The sequence below is a fragment of the Carettochelys insculpta genome, chromosome 21 (assembly GCF_033958435.1).
Source record: "Carettochelys insculpta isolate YL-2023 chromosome 21, ASM3395843v1, whole genome shotgun sequence".
NCBI classification, from domain to species: domain Eukaryota; kingdom Metazoa; phylum Chordata; order Testudines; family Carettochelyidae; genus Carettochelys; species Carettochelys insculpta.
In genome coordinates this window covers 22633977-22656745 of record NC_134157.1, presented here as the reverse complement: position 1 = coordinate 22656745, position 22769 = coordinate 22633977, and the positions used below count along the sequence as shown (strand labels likewise).

The window sequence follows — 22769 nt, the reverse complement described above, 5'->3', positions numbered from 1 at the left end:
ATTGAGAGTCATCAGAAAAGATTTGTGAGAGTTGTTTGTGGAGGACTTCGAGATTCATGAACCTCAAGACTTCCGGGCACTGACGTCAAGACAGATGTCACAGTAGGCATGGTAGGATTAGTCAAGTCTGTTAAAGTAGTGGGAGTGCTGGATGGACTCATGGAGGCATTGGATATTTCTGAGGCGGGTCCTGACGGGGTTCCTGCTTGGAGTGTGGAATCTGAAGTCTTATCCACCCCTGTGTTTTCTTGACGTAAGAGATTCCGTCTGAATTTGGCTCGGGCGTTTTGAAACCACACCTGAAATAATTTAATATAATAGGGTAGTATTGAAAAACAGCATTTTTTTAAAAAGCAAAAGACACAAATTCAAAAAGGCCTCAGTTAGGTATATTCTTGTGCTGACTGCACATAGGTGGAACATCTCACTTTGCCACAGTACTGCCACAGATTGTGCCCAGTTGTGTGCACTGCTCTCTGTTTAGCATGTAAAGCATTTCTGCCTGTCCTTTCCACATTTCTCTAAGTAGGCAGTCAGTGTACTGAGATATGAAGAGAACAGGGGATGAAGGAGAGGAATTATACCCTCCAAACAATGGAGAAAACAATCTTAGAGCTTTAGTAAGTTGCTGTGTTCGTGCACCTACTCTCCCAGCTGCCTCCATTGTGGGAATTGTCAGGATGGGAATGGAATTGACAAGACAGTATGCAGAAACTCAGATCCGCCGTCTCCAGTCATTTTTAGTCCATCCATCCTCCCACCATGCGCTGCAAAGGATACAGACCCTATGCGTAGCATCCTGCTCATTCCCGCTTCCTGCACAACTTCTCTACTGCTTGAGAATTAGAGAACCTTGCCCTCCCTCTAAAATATTTGCCACTCTTCTCCATAAAGCCTTCCCCACCCAGAAGTGTTTTAACTCTACTCCCTGCCTCAGCTTCTCTGTAGAATGTTTTCTTGTATAGTTATGAAGATATAAAAAACATAATTTTAGAACCAACAATACCAATGTATGAAGAGTATATTTATCTGTATGTAGCTAAAGCTATACTTATCTCATGTATTGTCTAGCTATTATCGCTCTGGCTATGACTGAGAGACAAGAGCTGCAAAGTTCATCTACTAAGGCTAAATTGCCAAGGCTTCTCTCCCAGGGTAATGGTGCCTACCCAATGCCTAGTGGGTCTGGTTTGAAACAAAATACTCTACTAATTTATTTCAAACTAAATATCAGTAAAATATATTAAACTCCAAGAATATTTCCAACAAATGCAGGTACAGAGATATATCTCTATTACATTTCAAAAACAGCATTAAAAGTCCTGTGCTTACCCTGATGCACACAAACACTGACCTTTTAATGCCAGACACTCAGACATTACTGGGGTATAATATCACCTGGCTCTGATCTTACAAAGTGAAGCCCCACTATTTAGGTATCAATGGGTCTCAAGTTGTGCTGTGTCACCTTTAACTGACTCAGTCCTGCTCTCACTGAGCTCACACCGACTTATTTCAATGTGAGCAGCATCAGTCAGGATACAGAGGGCCTTACTGTTCTTTCTTCAGGAAGTCACACAGATGCGGGCTAAGAGAGAGGAGATATTGCTGAGGGTCTCCTCTCACAGTTTTCTGCCAGATAGTCTGTGGTGGAAAAGGGGGCAGACACAGCCAGTCATAGGAAGTCTTGTAGCACCCTGCCCCTCCCCCACTCCCTAACGGTATGGTTTTGCCACAACTTGGGCAGTCCCAGAAATTACATATAAGTGTGATCTCCACCATTCAGAGGAAGGGAGTGAGGGGTGAACATAACATAGCCCTAGATAATGCATGTGTGTCTGCATTCCCACTGCCTGATTGGTCTACTTCCTACTTATAGATCCCCAGAACCAAATATCCTCTGTGCCCAGGAAAAAAGGGATGCTGTCGCTCACCTCCTTTCTTCAGGGAAAGAGAGGGAGATCCATTTAAAGTGGGGTTTAGTATGTTTGGGATTAAGGGGTGGAGTTAAGGACAGGTGGAAAGCCTAAATATGAAAAAATTCCCTTTAAAGACAGGCGGACAGCTTGAACATGAAAAAGATCCCTTTATCCTCATGTGTAATTCCTACTAATGTCATTTGGAGTGGGACACATAGACCAAGGGTAGCGTAAGTGCATTTGTGATCTTGCTTTTTCAGATTAGCAATTTAATAGTTTATGTTGGCATTCGCCTTCTGTAAAGTGACAGCATCAAGTAGTTTAGCTCCATACATAGGTGTGTATATATCACAATCAGAAAAAAAAATTTCCCAAAAATCAATATCAGTGCTAAATTCTTTAGGATTCTTTAAATATATAAGAAGTATTATTATTATTTAGTTATTAAGTGCCAGTGATGTGTTCAGTACTGGGTAAAACCAAGGGAAAGTGGATGTTGGTTTAAACCCTCACATGTGATGTCTGCCACTGCCAGACTCTGATTCTGCAATCAGATCCTTGCAGGCAGAGCTGTCGGGCTCCCTAAAGAGTGTAGGAGTCTGTCTCTGTGGCTCCAGCTGAAAGATCAGGCACCATGTGCGCAAAGAACAAAGGTGAAACAGATTAGTCTATTTCAATTATTTAAGCAGAAAGTATCTTAAAAAAACAGCCACAGAAAATGATGTATGTCTAGAATTTTTAATCAGTATATTTTTTTCAATTTATTTGTAGTACAAGCATGGGAATTTTTATTTTTGGATATATATCTGACAATGTCCTTTTAACAGCAAGAAAAAAGGGTAATAAAAAATTTAAAAATTTCCCATTGTTGGTCAAGCTGAACAACTTCAATCCTTTTGTAATGAAAATAAAATAAACCAGCCAAAATCACCACATAACTAATTCTGATCATGTGCACACGTTGCCCCTAGACTTCCTTCTAATATGTGCACATGGGGAAGAAGGCCAAGCCCCACATGCTAGCAAAATTTCAGTTTCTAAACATGGAACAATTTACTAGTTAAAACAAATTATAAAATTTCCCAAGATGTTAGAAATCCTTTCATCTCCCACCCCACTACTCCTAAAGCCCAATGGAACTTTAATTGAAGTACTGTTGAAAAGACCCACTATAGTGTCTCTAAAATGTCCAAATTTGTATATAAATTGGTGAGCTGGAAAAGAGGGAGGGTCAAGCCTCTTAGCGTGTACGCTTTTTCCTCTGTCTTCAAGGTCATTCAACACTTGGAATCAAATCCTACCTTTGACTGCCCGTGAGCGCTACCAACAGGAGCTGCACACACAAAAAGATTTTGATAGGGTTCATTTCTCTTTAATATGACTCGTTCCTTTTTACATTATGATAAAATACACCCCAACATCTTACAGGTGCTGTCTGAAAAAAGGAGAATTCCTAACTCCCTCTCTTTATCCAGGGGGTTGCTGGATTAACAAACTAGTGTCTGTAATGTGATTTAGGGAAGCACAATGATGAATATTAATATTGCTACTTAGAAAACTTTCTAGGTAGTGACTGAACTCAGATTCTGAAAACTAGTTAGCCTTGTGTCAGAAAAAAATAACCTAAAACAGCTACTATCAATGTGCTGTATACGATTCTGCCTGCAGACTTAGGATCTGAATTATTTTCAGCCAATGCTTTTTCTCAAGGGAACTGAGAGAAGCAAAATTATTGTTTGTGTGAGTAGACGTTCATGTGGGCCTGAGTCTCTCCTTATGCTATGTGTCATCATTTATTCCCTTGCATACAGGATGTAAAAGGCTACTATATCAGAATTTGCCACCATGCACAGTTGTGGTACTGTTTTAAGCCCATTTTGCAGGTTCAGACCCTGTACCAGTAACAGTGCTTCATTAACAAAAGGAAACAATAATGCAACTGTATATCATTCAAGAAGGGCTCATCTCACATCCGTTGGATAACCAGGAATCTGGTCTTTGGTGTTTAGGAATAAATAAAATGAAAGTAAAATAAAAGCATGAAAAATGTTTAATGTCTTTTTGTTCAAACTCACCATCTAAGGCCTGAATGACATGAACCAAAAAATAGAAAAAATAGAACCAGCCATATGCTCAAACACCAATTACACTATTGAGAGTTAACAGCATTGAAGAGCTATGGATGGACAATTAGACAGGACTGTGCAATGATTGAGGAAGCAGATTAAGGCGAGAGAGACATACGTTTAAGTCCTTGTATCAGAGGGCTAGCTGTGTTAGTCTGTATCTGCAAAAGCAATGAGAAGTCCTGTGGCACCAGATGCATCTGACAACTCAGGCATTGCCCTTGAAAGCTTATGCTCCAAAAAATCTGTTAGTCTATTAGGTGTCACAGGACTTCTCATTATTTAAGTCCCTTCTTTCTGCAGACTTCCTTGGACAAGTCACCTAGCCCCGTCTACATATGTCTACAGTGCAGATGCAAGCAAGCCTCACAGCTGAGGTAAACAAACATGTAGTATCATCTATTGCCTTAGCAAGCTGAAAATAGCTATACAGATGTTACAGTTCTGTCAGAGGGTCAGACTAACCACATAAGCTCAGATCAAGCAGAGGAGGGTTCACTTGAGTTTCCATGCTAGCCCCAGCGTCTATCAGTGCAGCAATGTCCACAAGACTATTTTTAGCATGATTGCATGAACCTTGGTACTACAAGGCTCACTCCTACCTATGCTCAAGACATGTGCCTCAGTTCCCCTTTGGTACAAAAGGTATAATAGCACTCTTATCTCACAGAGATACTGTGATCTTAGATATACTAGAGAGTGTAAGGAGCTCAGATACAAAGTTGATGAGGACCATTTAAGTATCCTAGTTAGACTTTTCCTGCCTATAACATCTACATTTTTGTAATCACTGTAAATATAAATGGCCTGTTCTTAAACAAATGGTTTAGGACAATCTCATTACTTCATACTATTAAGTGGGAAACCCACTGAGGATTGCTCAATTTTGCTAATTAGTGAGTAAGGGGTCAGAAACAATAAATCTCAAGGTTGTGCATCACAACCTAAACCTTGCTTGCTCCTTGAACAAGTTCCATTTTGGTTATTGATCCTTTATACAGTAGCAAATGGACCGCAGTACATTTTGCAAACATAATACAGTCTTGGTAACAGGAGACCTCATTACAGCACCCTACAGGGAAATCTTTTCTGAGAAGTAAGATAAGATTATCTGGGTTTGTTTGTGAAAATTATCATGTTTGCTAGATCACTGAAGAGGGAATTAGCAAAGTCCAAATATATAGACATTTCTATATCACTTTCTTTGCCACAAAATCTTAACTGTGTGTTAAAGAGATCCTGACTATTAAGGGCAAAATCCTATTCTTACTTGGGGAGCAGCGCAGAACAGGGTGGGCTACTGCAACAAGCTGCTTGCTGTGCCTCTGAACAGCATGCAGTCTAACCTGTTGGGAAAGGAGGAGACAGCTGCACAGGCCTCTAAAAAGCAGAACACATCTCCCTGAGGCTGTTGACGGAATGGGCCAACTTATTTGCCAGCCCTCCTTCTCTGGTCTCTAAGGTGGCTCTTACCCTTGCTACTATATTTGCCCCTTCCCTTTCTGCACTATGCAACAAAGGCAAAATATAGGCCCTAAAAAGAAACCTTTTGTACCATTTCTCAAAATTTCCGTTCAAGTGCCCCCTGCCCTCATACCACTTGCAGAAGGTGTTACATGCAAAGAGCTGTGTTCTCCCTCAGCTCCCCTTCTTTTTGGCTAGGGAACGGATCTAAAGGAAAGTTGTTGAATTACTATCAACTTGCCTACAATTAATTGGTCATTTTAATTTCCCATAGAAATTTAGCTTGTAATATTGTGCATGTTCTCATGTCATACTAACATGCATCAGGTGTGTGTGAATGAACTTGTAGACTGAAAGGGTAAAAGTAAAGTAAAGCAAACAGAAATAGCAGAAACATATGGGGAAAAGCTTACCATAATTCTGACTTAGATACTTCTGGAGAATAGTCTTTGCATTCCCAAACTGCATCAGGAACAATCATTTAGAAATTAGTATGTATGTGTTCCCTTGTCCACTACTGCAGGCCATGAATGACTGATGACTCACTACATACTGAGCCAAGCTCAAAGTCAGGCCTTCCAAATGTGACATGATAGGCCTCCAAAGAAATTGACAACGTATTCCACTTGTTGATCAGCATACCCATCTTTAATCTGTATTCAGGGGACTGATGTTCATACAGTAAAAGGACTGCTGCCAACTACTGGTACACTGGAACCTACACTTAGAAAATGCTTAGGAAGTTCAACAGTTTCATTACAAGTGCCACAAGCTTTGGAGATAGCTACTTCTCTGTTTATGAACTGCATGCAGGCTTACATAGAGTTTCTATTAAAACCTATGTATAAAGAAAGAGAAATAACATCTTCCTTGGCCAAATTAGCATAGACCTAATCTTGCAGAAAAAAGGTAAGTTAACAGACATGCCTGGCAATAGGGGAAATGTTTGGAACTTAATATTACTGGAACATGTCTGTGTATGTCAGAGAGTCTGTGTATCTTCAGTACAGAAGATTAAATCTAATGTTACATGGCTTAGCTCAGTAGTATTAGTGAACGGCTTTCAATAAATCACACCGACTGGCCATCAAACTTTTCAGTTTAAAAGAATTAATGACCGGCATTGTGCCAGGAGCCAACGAGCATGAAGACACATCCCCAGCAAGGAGCCACCATGCAATTACTGTTGAACTTTCAAGTCTGAGAATCATCTCCATGGCCACAGAAATTTAGCTTGCTTCCTCTCTCACTGGTCAGTTAAAGTGAAAATTGGAAACAGAGGTGCTACAATCCTGATCTATGCAAGCCAAAAAGGAAGTGTTTTCACGGGCCACATCAATTTCCAACATATAGCTTAGCAGGGAGAATTAGGGCAACTCGTCTGGCTGGACTGTCAGTCTGGCTGGATCAGGCAATGCGTGTCATTCTGACAATTTCTGGAAACACTACTCCATCACTTCCCTTGATCCTATGGGTCCAGTCCTCTCTGCTTTGTTGTCCACTTCCCACAATACTACGGGCAACGCTAATCAGATATGCCATTGTGGGAGCAAGATGACTGAATCCCCAATAATATCAGCACTGGCATAAAGAAGCTGAGTGGAACTGCAGGGGACTCAACAGGATGAAAGGCAGGAAAAGCATTTAGGACCCAGAAATTTCAGTAGCTATGTAGCTGAAGGATACAGAGTTGGGCTGAAGTGGGAGAACTGGGGTATAAGGGGGAAGGAAGGAATGGGAAGAACAAAATGACAAAATATTGAAAGGCTAAGCCTGAGTAGAGACAAGCAGGGAGAAGGATAAATGCTAAGACTGATGCAGTAGGGATGGTATTAGAGACCAGAAAGCTGGTGAAAGAGACACTAAAGGCATCTGTGACTCACACTCCTTGATGCACTAAGAGAAGACACTCATAGCTCTGTGATAAATGAAGTACAAGAAACAGAGCAGAGATGATTAAAGTTAATCAAAGTTTAGGGGAAAAGAAGAGAGAATAGGAAAAGGGAAGCCAGAGAAACTAGAATAAAAAGAAGAGAGGAAGTGGCAGAAGAATTGTAGAAACTTGCAGAAAATCCTCTCTTCCACAAGCAACAGCTCTTGTCAGGCATATATGGGAGCAGCTGCTGTAAGAGGCACTGATTCAGACACTAATAAGTAGGTATCTGTCCCACTGTCCTAAAGTGGGGCCACAAAAACAACAGCAGGGAAGACATGCAAGAGAACAAGTCAGGGTAGTTTTGTCATTACAGTTTTGTCTGGGGTTCCTCTGGCAAATCTCCACTTCCTTCTATCCATCTATGACCATAAGATTTAAGTTTACCCCAGCAAACTTGTCTTTCCTCTTCTCCTTCTTTTCTCCACCCAGTCTCCATTTCACTATGAATGTGCCAATATGCTCATGTTTCCCCATAGCTCCCTGCCAGGTTTTGTCACTGTACCACATTTGGCCCCTAGAAAGCCTTCAACTCATCTTCCCCACAAACGGCACTAAGGCTCTTGTTTACACTGTTTCCGTAGGATGATCTAGAGCTCCTGCATCCACAAATTTACCTCTGGCTCAGAAGTAATTTTGGATAAGAGCTCACTAAATCTAACCTGTTGGAGCACAGAGCATAGATTTTGACGGAACTGAAGGATCCACCTTTTACTTCTCATGAAAATTCGGAGGAAGCAAGTGTCTTTGGGCCAAGAAAACAAAATACAGCATGACATGGAAAAATCTCTTCAAAAATGACTTCATTTCTTACCAAACTATGATGGAGAAATTAATAGATTTTAAACTTTGAAAAATCAAACTATTATTCATTTCAGCTACGCAGCTGAGATGGCCGATCTGTCCTGGCTGACAAAACAGATCAATATCTCTTTCAATTTTCTTATGCAATTATTTCATTCATAGTGACTTCTAAACTCCTGTACTGTTATTTATCTAGAAGAGGAATATGGCAACTAGAATCATTCACTTCTCCTTAAAAGAATACTGAAGGAAAAATGCATGGCAGATGTAACTAAGAGTTTGATGAAATAAGCAAGACACCTAATTTACACAACTGTGCTCTAAAAATTAGAACCCACATACATTCCTTGGCTAAGCTGTAAAGAAATGACATATCTCATACAGTGTGGGATCACTTCATGCACCACAGAGCGTACCAACAAAAAAGGAAAAAAATGGACATTCACAATATACAGAAGTGAGGCTTGTCAAACCCGAAACTGATATTTTATTTACTGCTCAAGACAGAAATCTTTGCTTTTCTTACCTGAAGAACTCTTTTGGTCAGGCCAGTTTTCTGAGCTAGCTGTTTCAAGTCCTTGGCATCAGGATTGTGGTTAATAGCAAAATAAGACTTCATTGTCCGCAACTGGTGGTGTTTGAATGATGTCCTCATGCGCTTTGTTTTTTGATTACTGGGGTATTGCTGGTCTCTATCCAGGTGGTCACCATCATTTTCATTGCAACTTAAAGCTAAAGATAAGATGGAAATGGTTGTGTAAATCCATCACTCGGTGACCAACATTATTTGCAAATCATTTAACTGCTGCAATTAAAAGAACATACCATGGCATGTACTGAAATGATAGAAACCCTACTTGCCTTCCCCTCCATTCCTGGATCCTTCTATTCTTCCCTTACAAAAACTAATCTGCAAGAATCCTCACCTGCATCTTTACTGCTTTTAAAATGTCAGGTCTTTTTTCCTTTTTTCTCTTCTCCTTCTCCACATATCCATTCCATGACTTTCTGTCTGTAGGACAGTAGCTGTCCTCAACTCTGTAAAGTGTTTTAATGCACTTTGTATCACCATAAATTGCATTGTACTGCACAAAGAAAGCTGCTAAATAAAGTCCACTTAAATCTTGATGGAACAGACTAGTTAAAATTATAATTATTTCCTCCATCAAACTAAACCCTGTAGAATACAAGAGAGACCATTAAATAAAACACTATTCAAGGAATAAAGTTTGTGTGTATCAGACAGAAAATTACAACTATAATTTAACTAGTGAAAGACATAAACCTTTAAAATATGCCGATCATGAGTGAAATAAAAATACACATTTAAAAACTATTCTCGGTACAGTTCATTAAAAATGAAATCTCCTTAAAAATAGTGGTTCAGAGAATCAATTTTCCATGTGTCCATTTGAGATAATTTAACAAGGCTGCCTGATAGATCTGGAAAAAAAAAATCGGTAACAAGTCTTGCAAAGAATGTTTAGGAGCAAAGGAGCATTATAATAATTACCAAAGAGTACTAAAAGTTGCATGCCAAGCAAAATATTCTCATAAGCCAAAGGTATTATTTTGATTTTATACATGCATACAGTAAAACGCAAAAAAATTCTTCTTAAAATAGCATTAAGGATCAAGACTAAACCCACAAGAAAATTCAGTGATACATCTGGAAATCTGTTTTGACATTTTATCATTAATTCACCCCTATGCTATCCAAAGCTCCTCTTTTCAGTTTTTTTAATAAGTTTTATGTTAAAAAAGACAAAAATCCCTGTAATCTTCATTTTATACTTTCCCTTGATAATTATTCATCCACTCTACCAAAATGGCTCAAAACATGGATAAATATGTATCTTGGGAGCTATAAAATGTGAATTATTGATCCAGCTGTCCAAACATACACACACGGGTTTTTAAAATTGTCCATTGTTACTGATCCAATACAATGTAATGTAGCTGATAGGGTATGGCCTTATTTCAAATATGGATTATTAATCCAATTGGAGCTATTCAGCTCCATGGAATAAATATGAACTTTAAAGATCAGGTGTTGAATTTAACAACATGTTCATAATATTCATGTATGTCTTTTATACCAATAAATTAATAAATGTTTGCAAACATTATAGAAAGCTATTAGTCAGTATGTACAGTGATTGCTTTACAAAGTTCAGCATCAAGGAGACTTTCAAAGGCCAGGACAAATTATGGGCTAAGGCCTGAAAAATTTGAGTTTGAAAAACAAAGGCGTGTTTGTCTCAGACACTTGTAAAAAGCATCAGAAACCTCAAAACTTCTCTCTATGCTTTTTAGATTTCTATAATTTTAAAAAATAGCCAAAAATGTAAACCAAATGTGTATATATATGAAAATAAAAATCCTTTCCAGACTAACTGCATGCCAAGTTTCAGCAGTTAGGGGTATTTTTTTCTGCTGAGTTTTAAACTTGGTTTTCTAGTGGAAAACTGACAGCACATGAATTTGAGGGGAAAAGGATACACAAAAGGGGACAGCAGAATACTATGTTTATTAAGCTGAATGGAACACATCAGGATCTTCTTCTGGCTTGGGTACTGAAGTCTGGTTGCCAAACAAGGAGTCACCCTAGGTACTTCAATCTCCCTCAGGGCTACGTTCTCTTCCTCAAATAATGCTGGGAAGAATATTAACTAAAACTATTTTACTCAGGGACATTGGTGCTATGAAAAAGAGGTAAGATCACAAATTATTTACTACTGTAATAAAGAAATTCACTCCTAAAAATACAGCCATTCACTCACAGAAATTAAATATAGCAAATACCATGAACACCATCCTAAATCTTTTCTGATCCTCCCAGAGGTCAATGATTAAGCATGCAAAATATCAAATTATGTTTTGAAGAATCAAAACATGTTTTCTTTTCATTGCATGATATTGGTACTGCACTATAAGGCTACATCTACACTGGCATGGTTTTTTCACAAAAGGGGAGGCTCTTTTGAAAAATCCCATGGAGCGTACACACACAAAACATGTTCTTTTGATATTAAATTGGAAGAATGCAGCACTTTTTCCAGCGGCCCTCTTCTCCCAGATGAGGAAAAGCACCTTTCTTCTGAAAGATTCTTTCAGAAAAAAATGTGTGTAGATGCCACGGGGCTCCTTTTTTCGAAAGAACAGTCCTCATGCCACCAGATTTTTTATCCCTGACCCATTCTTCTCAAAGAGCTGGGGCTGTGTGGACGCTCTCTATCGAAAGAGCAGATCAATTTTTTTCAATCCGCTTTTAGGTGTGTGGATGCGCTCTTTTGACAAAACGAAATTCAGAAGTCCATAAGGCTAGCTGCTGCTCACTCTTGTTATATCAATTGGACGTATACCCCTTGTGTTGTCCTGCCTGACATAAACATCCCTGGTTAATGCCAACATCCCATTCATACTGGGGTGTGGTACTTAGGCATATATCTTTAAATCAGGCTATTATATTACGCAAAAAAAGGATATGTACTTCTCCTAGAATCTGGCTTCCCTCCTAGCGTGCAGGTAAAAAGATACTCAGTGGGCAGAGGGGATCTTTTATGGGGATGGGTAGAGTACGCAATCTCCTATAGAATACTTCAGAAAGAAAGTAACCCTCTAGATGCATCCTATGCACCCCTTCTCCTTTTCAGGAACTTTTGCTGCTGTTCTTTTTGTGCCATACCTATGTAGCTCACAGACGAACTGTTAGACAAACCAAACTCAAGGTTTCCTCTTAACTGCAGGCTGAGGACTTCCTGCCATTAGACAAGTTCAGAAATGGAATTCAGTGAACTGTCAGTCAAATGGGAGAGCTTTCAATGAATACAAGTACGGACTGGTTCTTGCTTTGGGGATCAAAGAAAACCTGTGCCCCCTTGAGACTGGCTTTACGCTCCCTTATTTAGCCCCCTGAAATGCACACTGAGCTCAACCTATCTACCATGCCCTCCCGCCCAGAACCTCCACCAGCCACCAAGCCATGCACGCTGACCATCATGTCCCCCCCCATGAATTTCCAGCTGGATACTCTGGGTGTGTCTACACAGCAAAGTTATTTTGGAATAACAGACGCTATTCTGAAATAACTTTGTGTCTACACAATGCAACTGCAATTTGTAAATAATTTGAAATAGCGGCTGGATTACTTCAAATTTGGTAAACCTCACTGTACGAGGAATAGCACTGATTTCCAAACTGCTATTTTGAAATAGGGGCTGCGTAGACAGGGAATAGGGGCTATTTCGAAGTAAGCCAGAGTGTGTCCAATGGCTCTATTTCAAAATTGTCTCTATTGTCTCTGGATGCTCTATTTCAAAATAGCTGAGTGCTATTTTGAAATGCATTTGGTGTGTAGCTGCGCTATTCCGGAATATGCTATTCTGGAAAATCTCTTCCAGAACAGCTTATTCTGAAATAATGTTACTCTGCAGACATAGCTTCTGAGCAATAACTCGTCTTACATTCCCCCTTTTAAAAGCTCTTTGCAAAACAACAGCTCAGGCAGTATCGCCAGCTATTTGAGCCTGATGATCTAGGCCAAAAACACTGGAATTTGGTGCTAAGGAACAGAATGTACTCCACATAATGCAGCAAACTGCCTGGTAAAAGGATGACAGGGAACAAAGACGACATTGTTATTATTGTAAACTATATTTCAAGAAGAAAACAGAAGGATCCTTCTTATGCTACCCTGGGCCTTGCGGCCCTGTCAGGTTGGGGTTCAAAGCAAATCTTGCACTAAGGTTCCAAGTGCTGCTGGGTTCACGGGGCAGAAAAACGTACTTGGGGGAACCTGCCTCTTTTACATTAATAGACAGGGTCTGATGTGAAATCACCAAAAGGAAAGAGCAAACAGAATCTTGGCACTAAAGGAACGATGAGCTAACAGACACATGGGGGAGACGTCAGCTCTCCATTCTCAGGGACCTGCCTCTTTACCACCTGAAAGAAGGAGAGCAGCACTGCTTCCTGTCCAGGTAGGGGTAGGTCTCTGGATGGTTTTTGTACCCTTGTATTGGGAGTGGGGAGGGGTAAATAGATGACCATCCTGAACTGACTCATACCACAGGGGACTTGAAGGGGGTTGGATCTGCGGGGCACAGGGCCCTGGACCAGGGGGAGTCTCTTTGGTCCTTAACAGCAACTGGAACAAAAAGGGGGATTTGGATCCCACTACTGTGCTTGGGAGGGGGAACCTGTGGCACCTGGAACAGAGAATGTGCCCCTTCCCTCCTGCTTGAAGCAGGGGGCTGGACTAGATGACCCCTGAGGTCCCTCCCAGCCCTATAATTTATGATTCCCCTCCTTTTTTGCATGCACTGAGCAGAGGTGGAGACCAAGACTGTGAGGCTGCAGAACAGGGGACCCAAAAGCTTCCTCCTCAGCCTTGATATTTGCATCAGAGCTTTTGGGAATCAGGAGACAGGGCCTGTCTTGGGAGCAGGGGCGATCACATAGAGTAGAGGGGAACTGTCAGGCTGGGGGACAGGGGATCAGCTATTACCCCTCCCTTTTTATCCCTGTTGTAACCTTCCAGCTAGAAAGCAAGTGAAGGGCTCGGTCTGGGCCACATTCTTTCACAGTCCCACTTAATTGGAACAGTCCTAGGATCCTCCCTTGACCCCAGAGGCAGGGCCCCAAGAAGGGCTCTTACCCTCCCGGCAGAAAACAAATGGGACCTGGAACAGCCTCATGCAAACCCCAGTGAACTGCAACCTGTGTGACTCCTCTAGGGGGAGAAAGAGGCTCAAGATGGGAGTAGCTGCAGCACCAGCTGCCCACTGGGGAACAGAGAGGGAGGACCCGAGGGAAGAGGCCTAAACTGGGGACAGGGGAGAACAGAAGAGCCCTGAGGGGAGCCAGAAGGGGCGAGGGGGAGGCTTCTGGGAAGTAGCAGGGCACAGAGGCAGGAGCCCAGGCTGAGGGTGGCGCAGGGGCCATGCAGCCAGGGGCGCCCCACAGAGAGGAGGGGGATGGGTGGGGTGCCCAGGCCCCCTGGTGGGGCAGGTGGGGGAGGGGTTCCTCCTCTGCAATAAGGTAGCTGAGTGAAGCTGAAGTGCTGGTGTCAGCCCAGGAACGCCCCCCCCCCCGCGAAGGGCCAGGCTCGGGCTGCCAAGCCCGGGTCAGCAGCGGCCCCTGCAGCGTCTGCCCCACCCCCGGCCGAGGGTAGGGCCTGCTTCGCTCCCGCCGGGGCTGGGGCCGGGCTGACCGCGTCCTCTCCGGCCGGGCCCCTCGGGGAACAGGCGCAGCGCGCCCGCCGGGCTCCCAGCTCCTCTGGCCTCTGGCGCCGGGGGCGGCTGCGGGACGCGGGGCGGGGCCAGGCTCTTTTCGGAAACGCTGAGAGCCGGCGCTCGGGCCGGACCGGAGAGGAGAGGAGAGGAGAGGGCGGCTGGCCCCGTCCCTCCCACGCCTGCTGCGGGCGGGAGCGGCTCCCCGGCGCCTCGTCGCCAGGGCCAAGGGAGTCCCCTGCCCGTCGCTTGAAGGAGAGCGCAGAGCTGAGTGACTCCCCGCCCGGCCGTGCGCGCCGTCGGGGGCGGGGGGAGCTGCCTGGCCAGGACACATCCCTGCCTCCCTGCCCCGCGTCTCCAGCTGGATTCGGCGCCGAGAGGGAGTGAAGCAGCCCGAGCTCCCCGCCTTCCCGTGCTCCTCACTAACCCAACCACCAGAGCAGAGAGCCCAAAACTGCCCCCGTGCGCGCCTGTCTCAGCACTACCCGTCCGCTCGCCCCGCTGCCCCAGGCGGCTGGCAGGTCCCCCAGCTGGGAAAGGACGGGAGTCCTCGCTCCGCGCCAAGGGGATGTGCATTTTATCGCTGGGGGGCTCCTGGCCCGCACGGGACGTCTGTCATTCCCGACCACAGGGGAATGAATAAAATACTCCAGGCTGTGGGAGGCTCGCGAGCCTGTTTTATTCCGAATTCTTTACAGGTGCTCCTGTGTGCAGCCAGTTTCAGCCATCGATTTACTGACCTACAAACCCATCAACCACTCCATTGCAACACGCGAAAGAAGAATTTATCATCACAGGCGCAACCCCGACCCAAAAGAGAAAAAACGAAGAGAGAAAAAAGAAAGAATCTTTTCTGAAGTGCCGGCTTCCTTCTAAGCTATTTTCCACTTGTCAGGCTCCATCCAAATCTCAGATCCGCTGCAAAGGGGGTCTTGTGTGAGTGGGGAAAGGAGTCACTCCAGTGATGAAGTAACTGCAGTTTACTAAATCATTTATTTCTAAACTGCGGTCAGGTTTGAGGTGTCTCTCCTCTCTCCCCGCGGAATTCATGGGAGGCGGTGGAATTTTTAAAAGAACACCATGTATTACACACAGACCCCAACGGGCAACCCCAAGGAAGAGGGGGTGGCAAACGTTCATTTGTAGTGCAGCTCTCAGAGCGGAAGGCAGTTTTACACTCTCTCTCTCTCTGTCTCTCAAACCGGCTTTCTTTCCAAACTTACCAACTTGTACACACCGCTATCCGTTACTGTTTTATTTTATATCAAAGGGCAAAACGGGTAGAATTCCTGAATCAACTTCCTCTATAGTCACTTTAGTTAAGAGATTTTGTTTTAATTTTAAAAGGGTTCAGCCAAAGCAGATAAAGCTATCCCAAGGAAGGTTGTTTAACCTGCAGTTGCACACATGGAGAACTTTAAAGACTAACAAAATGATTGATTGGGTGATGAGCTTTCGTGGGACAGATCCACTTCTTCAGCTCTGTCTGTCCCACCAAAGCTCATCACTGAATAAATCATTTTGTTAGCCTTTAAAGTGCTACATTTCTGCTGCTTTGTTTTGTTGGAGCACAGACTAACAGGGCCACCTCTCTGTTACTATTCTGCAGTTTCACAATCAACGCAGAAATAAAAAAAGTAAAACCCGGAGAGTAATTATTTTGAAAAAGAATAAAAAAAATTGCAAATAAACTTGGTGAGTTTAAGAAGCCAGGGAGCTATCACCATTTCTCAGGCTGCGCACCTATGCAGGACGGATGCTGATGCTTCGGTTTATTGGTCCTTTGAATCGGAACATCTGCCCTTCACAGAGAGACAGCGGAAGAGCAATTTAGACTAATACCTATTAAAAGGAAACAATTTTAAACTTGACACTGGTGTTCGCTCTAGATTGCAAAGCTGGGTTCTGCTCTAAGGAAAACGCCACACACACTTTTCAAAGCATAAAAAGACACAACCCCCACAACTCTCTCCAGTGGCACCACCAGTGACTTGGCACATTTCTCAAACCCTACAGCAATCGATTAAACAAATTCTTGGTGGCAAACGGTTCCTGAAACCTTTTTCCAATTCAAGGTGCGCCAGTTCTACACCTTATTTTTAGGCCAAATGGATGGATATAGTGAGGGTGGATGTGCAAAAACTATCCAAGTTGCGCGCAAAATAGGCGCAGCCTTAGCCGCATCTTCCGCTCCCCCTCCCCACGATGTACCAAGAGCGCACAATCCACGGGAGATGAGGAGGTTTTCAGACATACCCTGCGCTGCAGTTTTCCTTGATGTATTTTTCTAATTTTTACTAACAGAAAATCAAGCGCTGTCCAGAGCAGCATATTTCAGAGACGCGCGAGAGACCCAGAGTTTGCATCAAAGAGCGAGAAACTGTATGTTTGCCCGAGGCCCCCATGCCTTCCAAAAAAGTTCAAGGCACAAGCACACGCACAGGTCATATAGGAACACAATGCCGGCCAGAATTACAGCCTGCCACGGCTGAAGGACTTCACGGAGCTGTAAAAAGGGGACAGCACTACAACTTTTTTTTTTTGAAGGCAACTCCTGACTCTTCTGTAGCGTCTCCCCCTGTTTCACAAACGTTTGCTGGACACTTGGTTGCAGAGTTTACAGAGATCTGTGTCCAGAGAAGAACCTTGTTCCCAACATAGCCGCCGGAAATACTTCTAATAGGACTGAGATCAAAATCTTTTCCTCTGCACAAACCCTTTTGCATCTCATCCTGGGCCACAAACGCAGGAAGATACAATAATTCAGACATCTGTGTACCAGACAGTTAATGAATCGTACAGTATAGGAAGAGTAAAGAAAAGAAAGCATTGTCTTTAGTAGGCGAGGCAGTGCTTCGGAATCCCTGTGCCTGCAAAGCTGCAACGCTGAGATGAAGGGAAAGAGTGTAATATCTGCGTCTGGGAGCTAAAGCACCGGAAAGCCGAGAGTTTCTGCAAAGACACAAGCGTGTCCGGGAACCCAGAGCTGGCCCTCCGACCCCCTTCTTTGCTGCTCCTCTCCAATATGGAGTATGGGGGTTGTAACTTGAGGCTAGTGCAGGGAATAGTGATTTTTGAAAAGTTCTCTGGGCCTTCTATAATTCACAGTAGATGAACACAACGCCAGTCAAGCTGGTCTGGAATCACCGGGCAAAGAGTGCGAGGCTTGCCTGCAAATACCTGTTTCTACAGACAATTCCGCACCCACCAGACTGCACTCTGAATGTGCCCAGCCACAAAGCTCTGCCCTCCCCCTCCCCCTCCGCGTTCCACCACAGCCCCATATTTCTTTCAGTTCCCTTCCCACTGAAATCACCACCGTGTTGTGTTGTGTTGTGTTGTGGTTTTTATCTCCTCTTTGCCAGTCTTCGGTGCAAGAGCTCAGGAGTGGCGGAATAATTCACCCAACAGCAGCCTTAAGAACTAACTAGGAAAGGAAATTCACAGCTCTCTGAAGTGCTAATTTACAGTCTCTGGTTTCCAGGTTTTATTTCAAGCTACACTCGTCCCCCTGTCCCCCTCCTTAACCAGATGACCTCGCTTCAAAACATTTTATTTCCAACCGAAGTGGAAAACGCTAACAGATCAGCTTCTGTAATTGCAGTTTGACAGCACTTGATCCCCATAATTATGCTGCAGCTAAACTATTATTAACAGTTTAAGCGAAAAGAAAGAGAAACTCCCCTTGAAGGGGAACAGAAACAACCCACCCGCCTGACTCCGGGCGGGGAGGGGGGTCGCTTACCTGCATTGTAAGCTGCCAGATCTGCCCCAGGCCCTGGGCTCTTCCTTTTCCTGGGTCTCCCCTTCTGGACAGTCCCCACGCCGTTGTAATAAGGCAGTCCCAAAGTACCGGCAGAGCCCGCGCCCAGCGCCGGGCCCTTCCCAGCGGCTACATCCGAGTGATTGAAATGCACCTGGTACTCCCCCTGGATGAGCGTCTCGAAGTGCAGGCGGCAGTACACCAGATTGTCCTTCATGCCAAAGTGGTCGCCGGTGGTCAGCATCTTGCTGCACGTGGTGCAAGTGAAGCAGTTTAAGTGATACACCAAATCCCTGGCCCGCATGACCATCTCGGACGCGGAGATCCCCAGATGACACCTGGCGCATCTCTGCACCGAAAACCTCCTGCAACACACAACCGCCACCAGACAGGAGTGAGAGCCGGGCCCCCAGGGCAGCTCGGCTCCCCTCACCCAGCACCCCGGCTGCAGTGGCCGGCAGAAGCCGAAAGGCGTTTCTTTGCTCCGGCCACAAGCCCGTACGCAGCCCGGCCGAGCAAGGCGCTACAGCCGGCAAAGTGGCCTTGTCCTCCAGGCCCTGCACCCGAAGAGACGCGAGCCTCGGGGAGCCGCAAACCCAGGCCCGGCCCTGCCAGAGCAGGCACGTCCGCCTGGGCCCTCTGGGTTGCAGGGCATCCGTGTCTGCACCCCACCCAGCACCGCTGTGTCAGCCGCCGCCTGCCCCGCGCCTGGCTCGGCCCGGCCCGGCCCAGCCCGGGCGTTCTCTCTTGGGGCCGGGCTACGGGAGCTCCTGCCTACAGGCCCGGGAGCCCGGAGGTAGCAGGAGGGGAGGGGGCTGGCGCTGCCTTCCAGCTGGGCTGCCAGGGCAGCAAGTCGGCGTGTTCCAGATCAAGCCGCCCGGCAGCATCCCGGCCTCTCCCCTGCCCGCCAGTGCCTCAGAGACTGAGGGGAAGCCCCTACCACTCCATCCAGCCCGGCCGGCCGGCCAAACCCCGTGTGCTCCCTTTCCCCAGGCGGGCAGCAGCTCCAGTGACGCCGCGCGGGCGGCGCTGACTCCCCGGGAGCTCGTCTTTACCCAGCACTGTAACCCCGAGGCTGCAGCTGTCGGGAGCTGCTCGGAGTGGAGGGCGCAGCCACGGGACCGGCCTGTGAGCGGGGTTCGGGCCCAGAGACCGGCCCGCTCCCCCCAGAGACCGCAGCCCGTCCAGCCTGCCTCGTTAGCACTGCGGCCGGAGGCGCAGGGAGCCCGCACCCTGCTCGGCGCTGCGGGGTTGGGCGTGCTGGGCTCAGCCCTTACCTGTAGTAATCCTCCTTGCAGTAGATGCTGCCGTCCTTACTGAAGCAGGTGAGCTCGGACTCCAGGTTGAGTTTACATTCACAGCACGTCAGGCAGCGCATGTGCCACTGTTTATCCACGGCCAGGAGGTAATACCGGTCCGAGATCTTGCCCCCGCAGCCGGCGCACAGCGCAGCCCGCTCGCTGCTGATGGAAGGCATGGTCTGCGGGGCAACAATGGCAGGGAGTTAGAGACCCAGGGAGAAACCCTCCTGTGCCGCCAGCCTCCCCTCCCCCAGCCCAGTTAGCGTCCGGGCTGGGCGTCGCCCCGCTCCAGGGGGCTTACTAGGGAGAGCACAGACGAGGGAGCTCCGAGGAGCCCCGGCCCTGTCCGCCTGACTTGCTCCTCCGGGCCCTGGAAAGTGGCGTTTCCTGAGGATTCCCCGGGCTCACGTATCTGCCCCTGTCCCGAGCGCCGAGAGGTGGCTGTTGGCAGCGGGGATGGGATGCCAGGAGGACACACTGCAGGGCGAGGGGGAAGGCCATCCGGGTTAAATCCAAGCACTGCTCTATCTGCGCTGGCTCGGCCCGTCCCGGAGCCAGCAGAAAAGATGCTGCTGTGCAGACAGCCCGTGCGAGCGCAGAGCGCAGACAGTGCCTTGGGGAGCTCGGGATCCCTAGATCTGCACAGGGTAGGCGCGGAGAGCGGCTGGCTAGCCAAGCCCGGGCGTGTGTGCGCGCCTGGGTGCGGGTATTAAAATCCGGGTGAGGTACAGAGTTCGAGAACGAGCTCTCCGCAAAGCGACGCTGGGTCCCGGCCCGAGGAACTAAGCAGAAGGGATGCGCGCTGCTCAATTCCGGGCGCAGAATGCCCGGCCGAGAATACCGCGCACGCAAGAAAAGAGGCGAAAACCCGCTCAGAGCACGCTAGGTTATACCGGATAAAGTTGCAAGCAATAAACCAAAGGTAACCCCTATATAATTTAACAGTTGAGTGTCAGCTCACAACCCAATCGAAACTTCCTTTCAAATAAATCTACTCGACTTCCCCTAACGAACGCGAAAGCAACGGTGCGAACCATTGACACCAAAAGGAAAACATCCGCACTGGTTTTATCCTGGATGGTAAAACAATATCCAAGTGGGGAAATTCAAACGCGAAGCTCTAGTTACGGCAGACCTTGCAACTGGCTTTTGTACATTTGCCTCTTCCTTTCCTATTAACATGGCACCTAAAACCCTACATATTTACACATACGGGGGGGGGCAAACAGATCTGGCGGATACAATTTTTACCCCCTCCAGCACCCGGCCCTGGTGCGCAATGCAGAAAGAAAGGCGAGAGCTAAAAGGAACGAGAGAATAGAGAGAGAATGAAGAGAACGTCTCCAAATACACGAGGGGTCTGCAGTAGCCCTACCACACCGGTGCAAGCCACAGAAATCATTTGCGAGTTGCCCAAATGCGCAGATTTCAATGAATCCACTCTCAGAATTTACATGTACATGAAAGTGTAAACAACGAGGTATTCGCATGCTGTCCACACAGCTCCACTGAGAGTTTGTCTTTAAAGAGTTAACTGAACACTGATTAGGGACCGTCTGATAAGCAAAAGCAGCTTTCTACAAAGCCAATTTCAATAAAATTATTTTTCGGCTTTGTCCGTCCAGTGACATGAGTACCTGGGGACTCAAGAATAGTGCTCAGGCAGTTAATAATCCAAGCCCCCGTTACTATATATGCATTTTATGTATCACACACAGAACGCACACTCGGTGGCTTACATATATATCAATGTCATAACAATTATGCCAAGAGAGATCATTTGTCTAATTTAAACACTGTTCACCAGCGGGGGAAGAAGAAATCAAACTTCTCAAAAGAAAACTAAAAAATATTGGCGCATAAACCAAGTCAAACCCTGCCCGGTACGAAGGCTCTCTCTCCACCCGTTATTTCAGGCATAAACACAGCACTTGGCACGTATTTCCAACACAACGCTGACAAAACAATACAACATGGAGAAACTTAAAAATAAATTCGGAAGTTTTTTGTGTGTGTGCGCACATGACCGTACCAGCTGAGTACCATGTCATATACGACCTGAATGCGAATATTTTTGCCTAGCAAGAGTTAGCAGTCCTATTGAATATAAAAGAAGGAGACATACAAATGGTTAAGAAATAAACACACATTGAAAAAAATCTCTTCGCTTGATTTGCAGAGAGTCTAAGGAATTTAGAAGGAACACACACTTTTGTTCAGGAATATCTCTTCTCTTACTTAAATGTAAGAACATATAAATAATACTACACCAACTGAGCCTCAGAAAAATATTTTAGATATAAAAAACTGTCTTCGTTTGTAACCATGGAAATTCGCCCTCTATTTTTGTGGCAATGAAGCCAGAGCAGACTATGTTTGTTATTATGAATTATTTTCAGCAGTAGTAGATTGTAACTTCCCAGGCAGACGCGCCGTGCGCCTCAGCGCACCCTTCCCATGTGAAAATGAAGCCAGAGGGCGAGAAAGTGGTGTCGGTGGGTTCCACAGGACGCCTCCTCTCCTCCCTAAATCTGGCTACACCAAAACTACACACGAGAGCCGGTCTCCCTCTTCCGAACAACTTCAGGAGAAGGCCCGACCGGCCGTGGGAAGGGAAGGAGGCTCTTCCAACGGCGGCTGACGCTGCTGCTTCCTGGCCTCGCCTTTCAGTTCCTCCCTCGGTTGCTATTACTGATCACCGCCAGCCGGTCCCTGCACAGCCCCTAGCTCTCACCACCCGCGCTTAGGGCGCCTACGCCGATCGCCGAGCTCCTCCGAGTTCTGAGCGCTGCCCGGCTACTGTTCAGGGAGCGCCGTTACCGCTCTGGGGCTTTTCGGGGAGCCTACCGTTTCGGTCTCGCCCCTGTCTATAGCCGAGCTGATGGCTGGCGCTTCTCGCTTGGCTCGCCGGTCCATCTCGTCGATGACCCCGTGCATCTCCGAGCCGGCCAGGCTGTGGAAAAGCATCGCGGAGGAGGAGGCGGCCCCGAGGTGCGGCTGACAGCGGTCGGGGTCCCTACAGGAGCCCAGCACTTGCGTTAGCCGGAGCCCTCCCCCATGCATCTAGCGGGGCCGACCCGTCTCTCCTCGGGCTGCGGACTTCCCAGCCAGCCGCTCTCCGGAGCGCGGCGCGGCGCGGCGCGGCGCAGGCTGGGATCCGAGGGTGGGGGGAGAAGGGGAGGCAGTGGGAGGGGGCAGGGGGCTGCTGGTGCTGCCGGCTGCAGGG

General features: G+C 46.3%; 1 protein-coding gene across 2 annotated transcripts; it reads right to left on the bottom strand.

Annotated features, from left to right (window-relative positions):
- Positions 1-11: 11 nt before the first annotated feature.
- LHX2 (LIM homeobox 2) lies at positions 12-22510 on the bottom strand. Of its 2 annotated transcripts, none has more exons than XM_075015463.1 (5): positions 22391-22510; positions 19520-19722; positions 18221-18607; positions 8773-8971; positions 12-299 (listed from the first exon to the last, which is right to left on the bottom strand). In XM_075015463.1, the coding sequence occupies exons 1-5, from the start codon at positions 22508-22510 to the stop codon at positions 12-14; spliced, it is 1197 nt and encodes a 398-aa protein (XP_074871564.1). The 2 variants fall into 2 exon arrangements, with proteins under 2 accessions (XP_074871564.1, XP_074871563.1); XM_075015462.1 differs by having other exon boundaries at positions 8773-8978; positions 18225-18607.
- Positions 22511-22769: the final 259 nt, after the last annotated feature.

Bases quoted from the DNA above. Each gene is read 5' to 3' on its own strand.
- LHX2 (XM_075015462.1), bottom strand. From the start codon at position 22,510: ATGCTTTTCCACAGCCTGGCCGGCTCGGAGATGCACGGGGTCATCGAC. The intron at 8,979-18,224 runs GTAAGCGACCCC...TCTTATCTTTAG, and splicing joins TCTGGCAGCTTACAATGCAG to CTTTAAGTTGCAATGAAAAT. The intron at 300-8,772 runs GTAAGAAAAGCA...AAATTATTTCAG, and splicing joins TGACCAAAAGAGTTCTTCAG to GTGTGGTTTCAAAACGCCCG.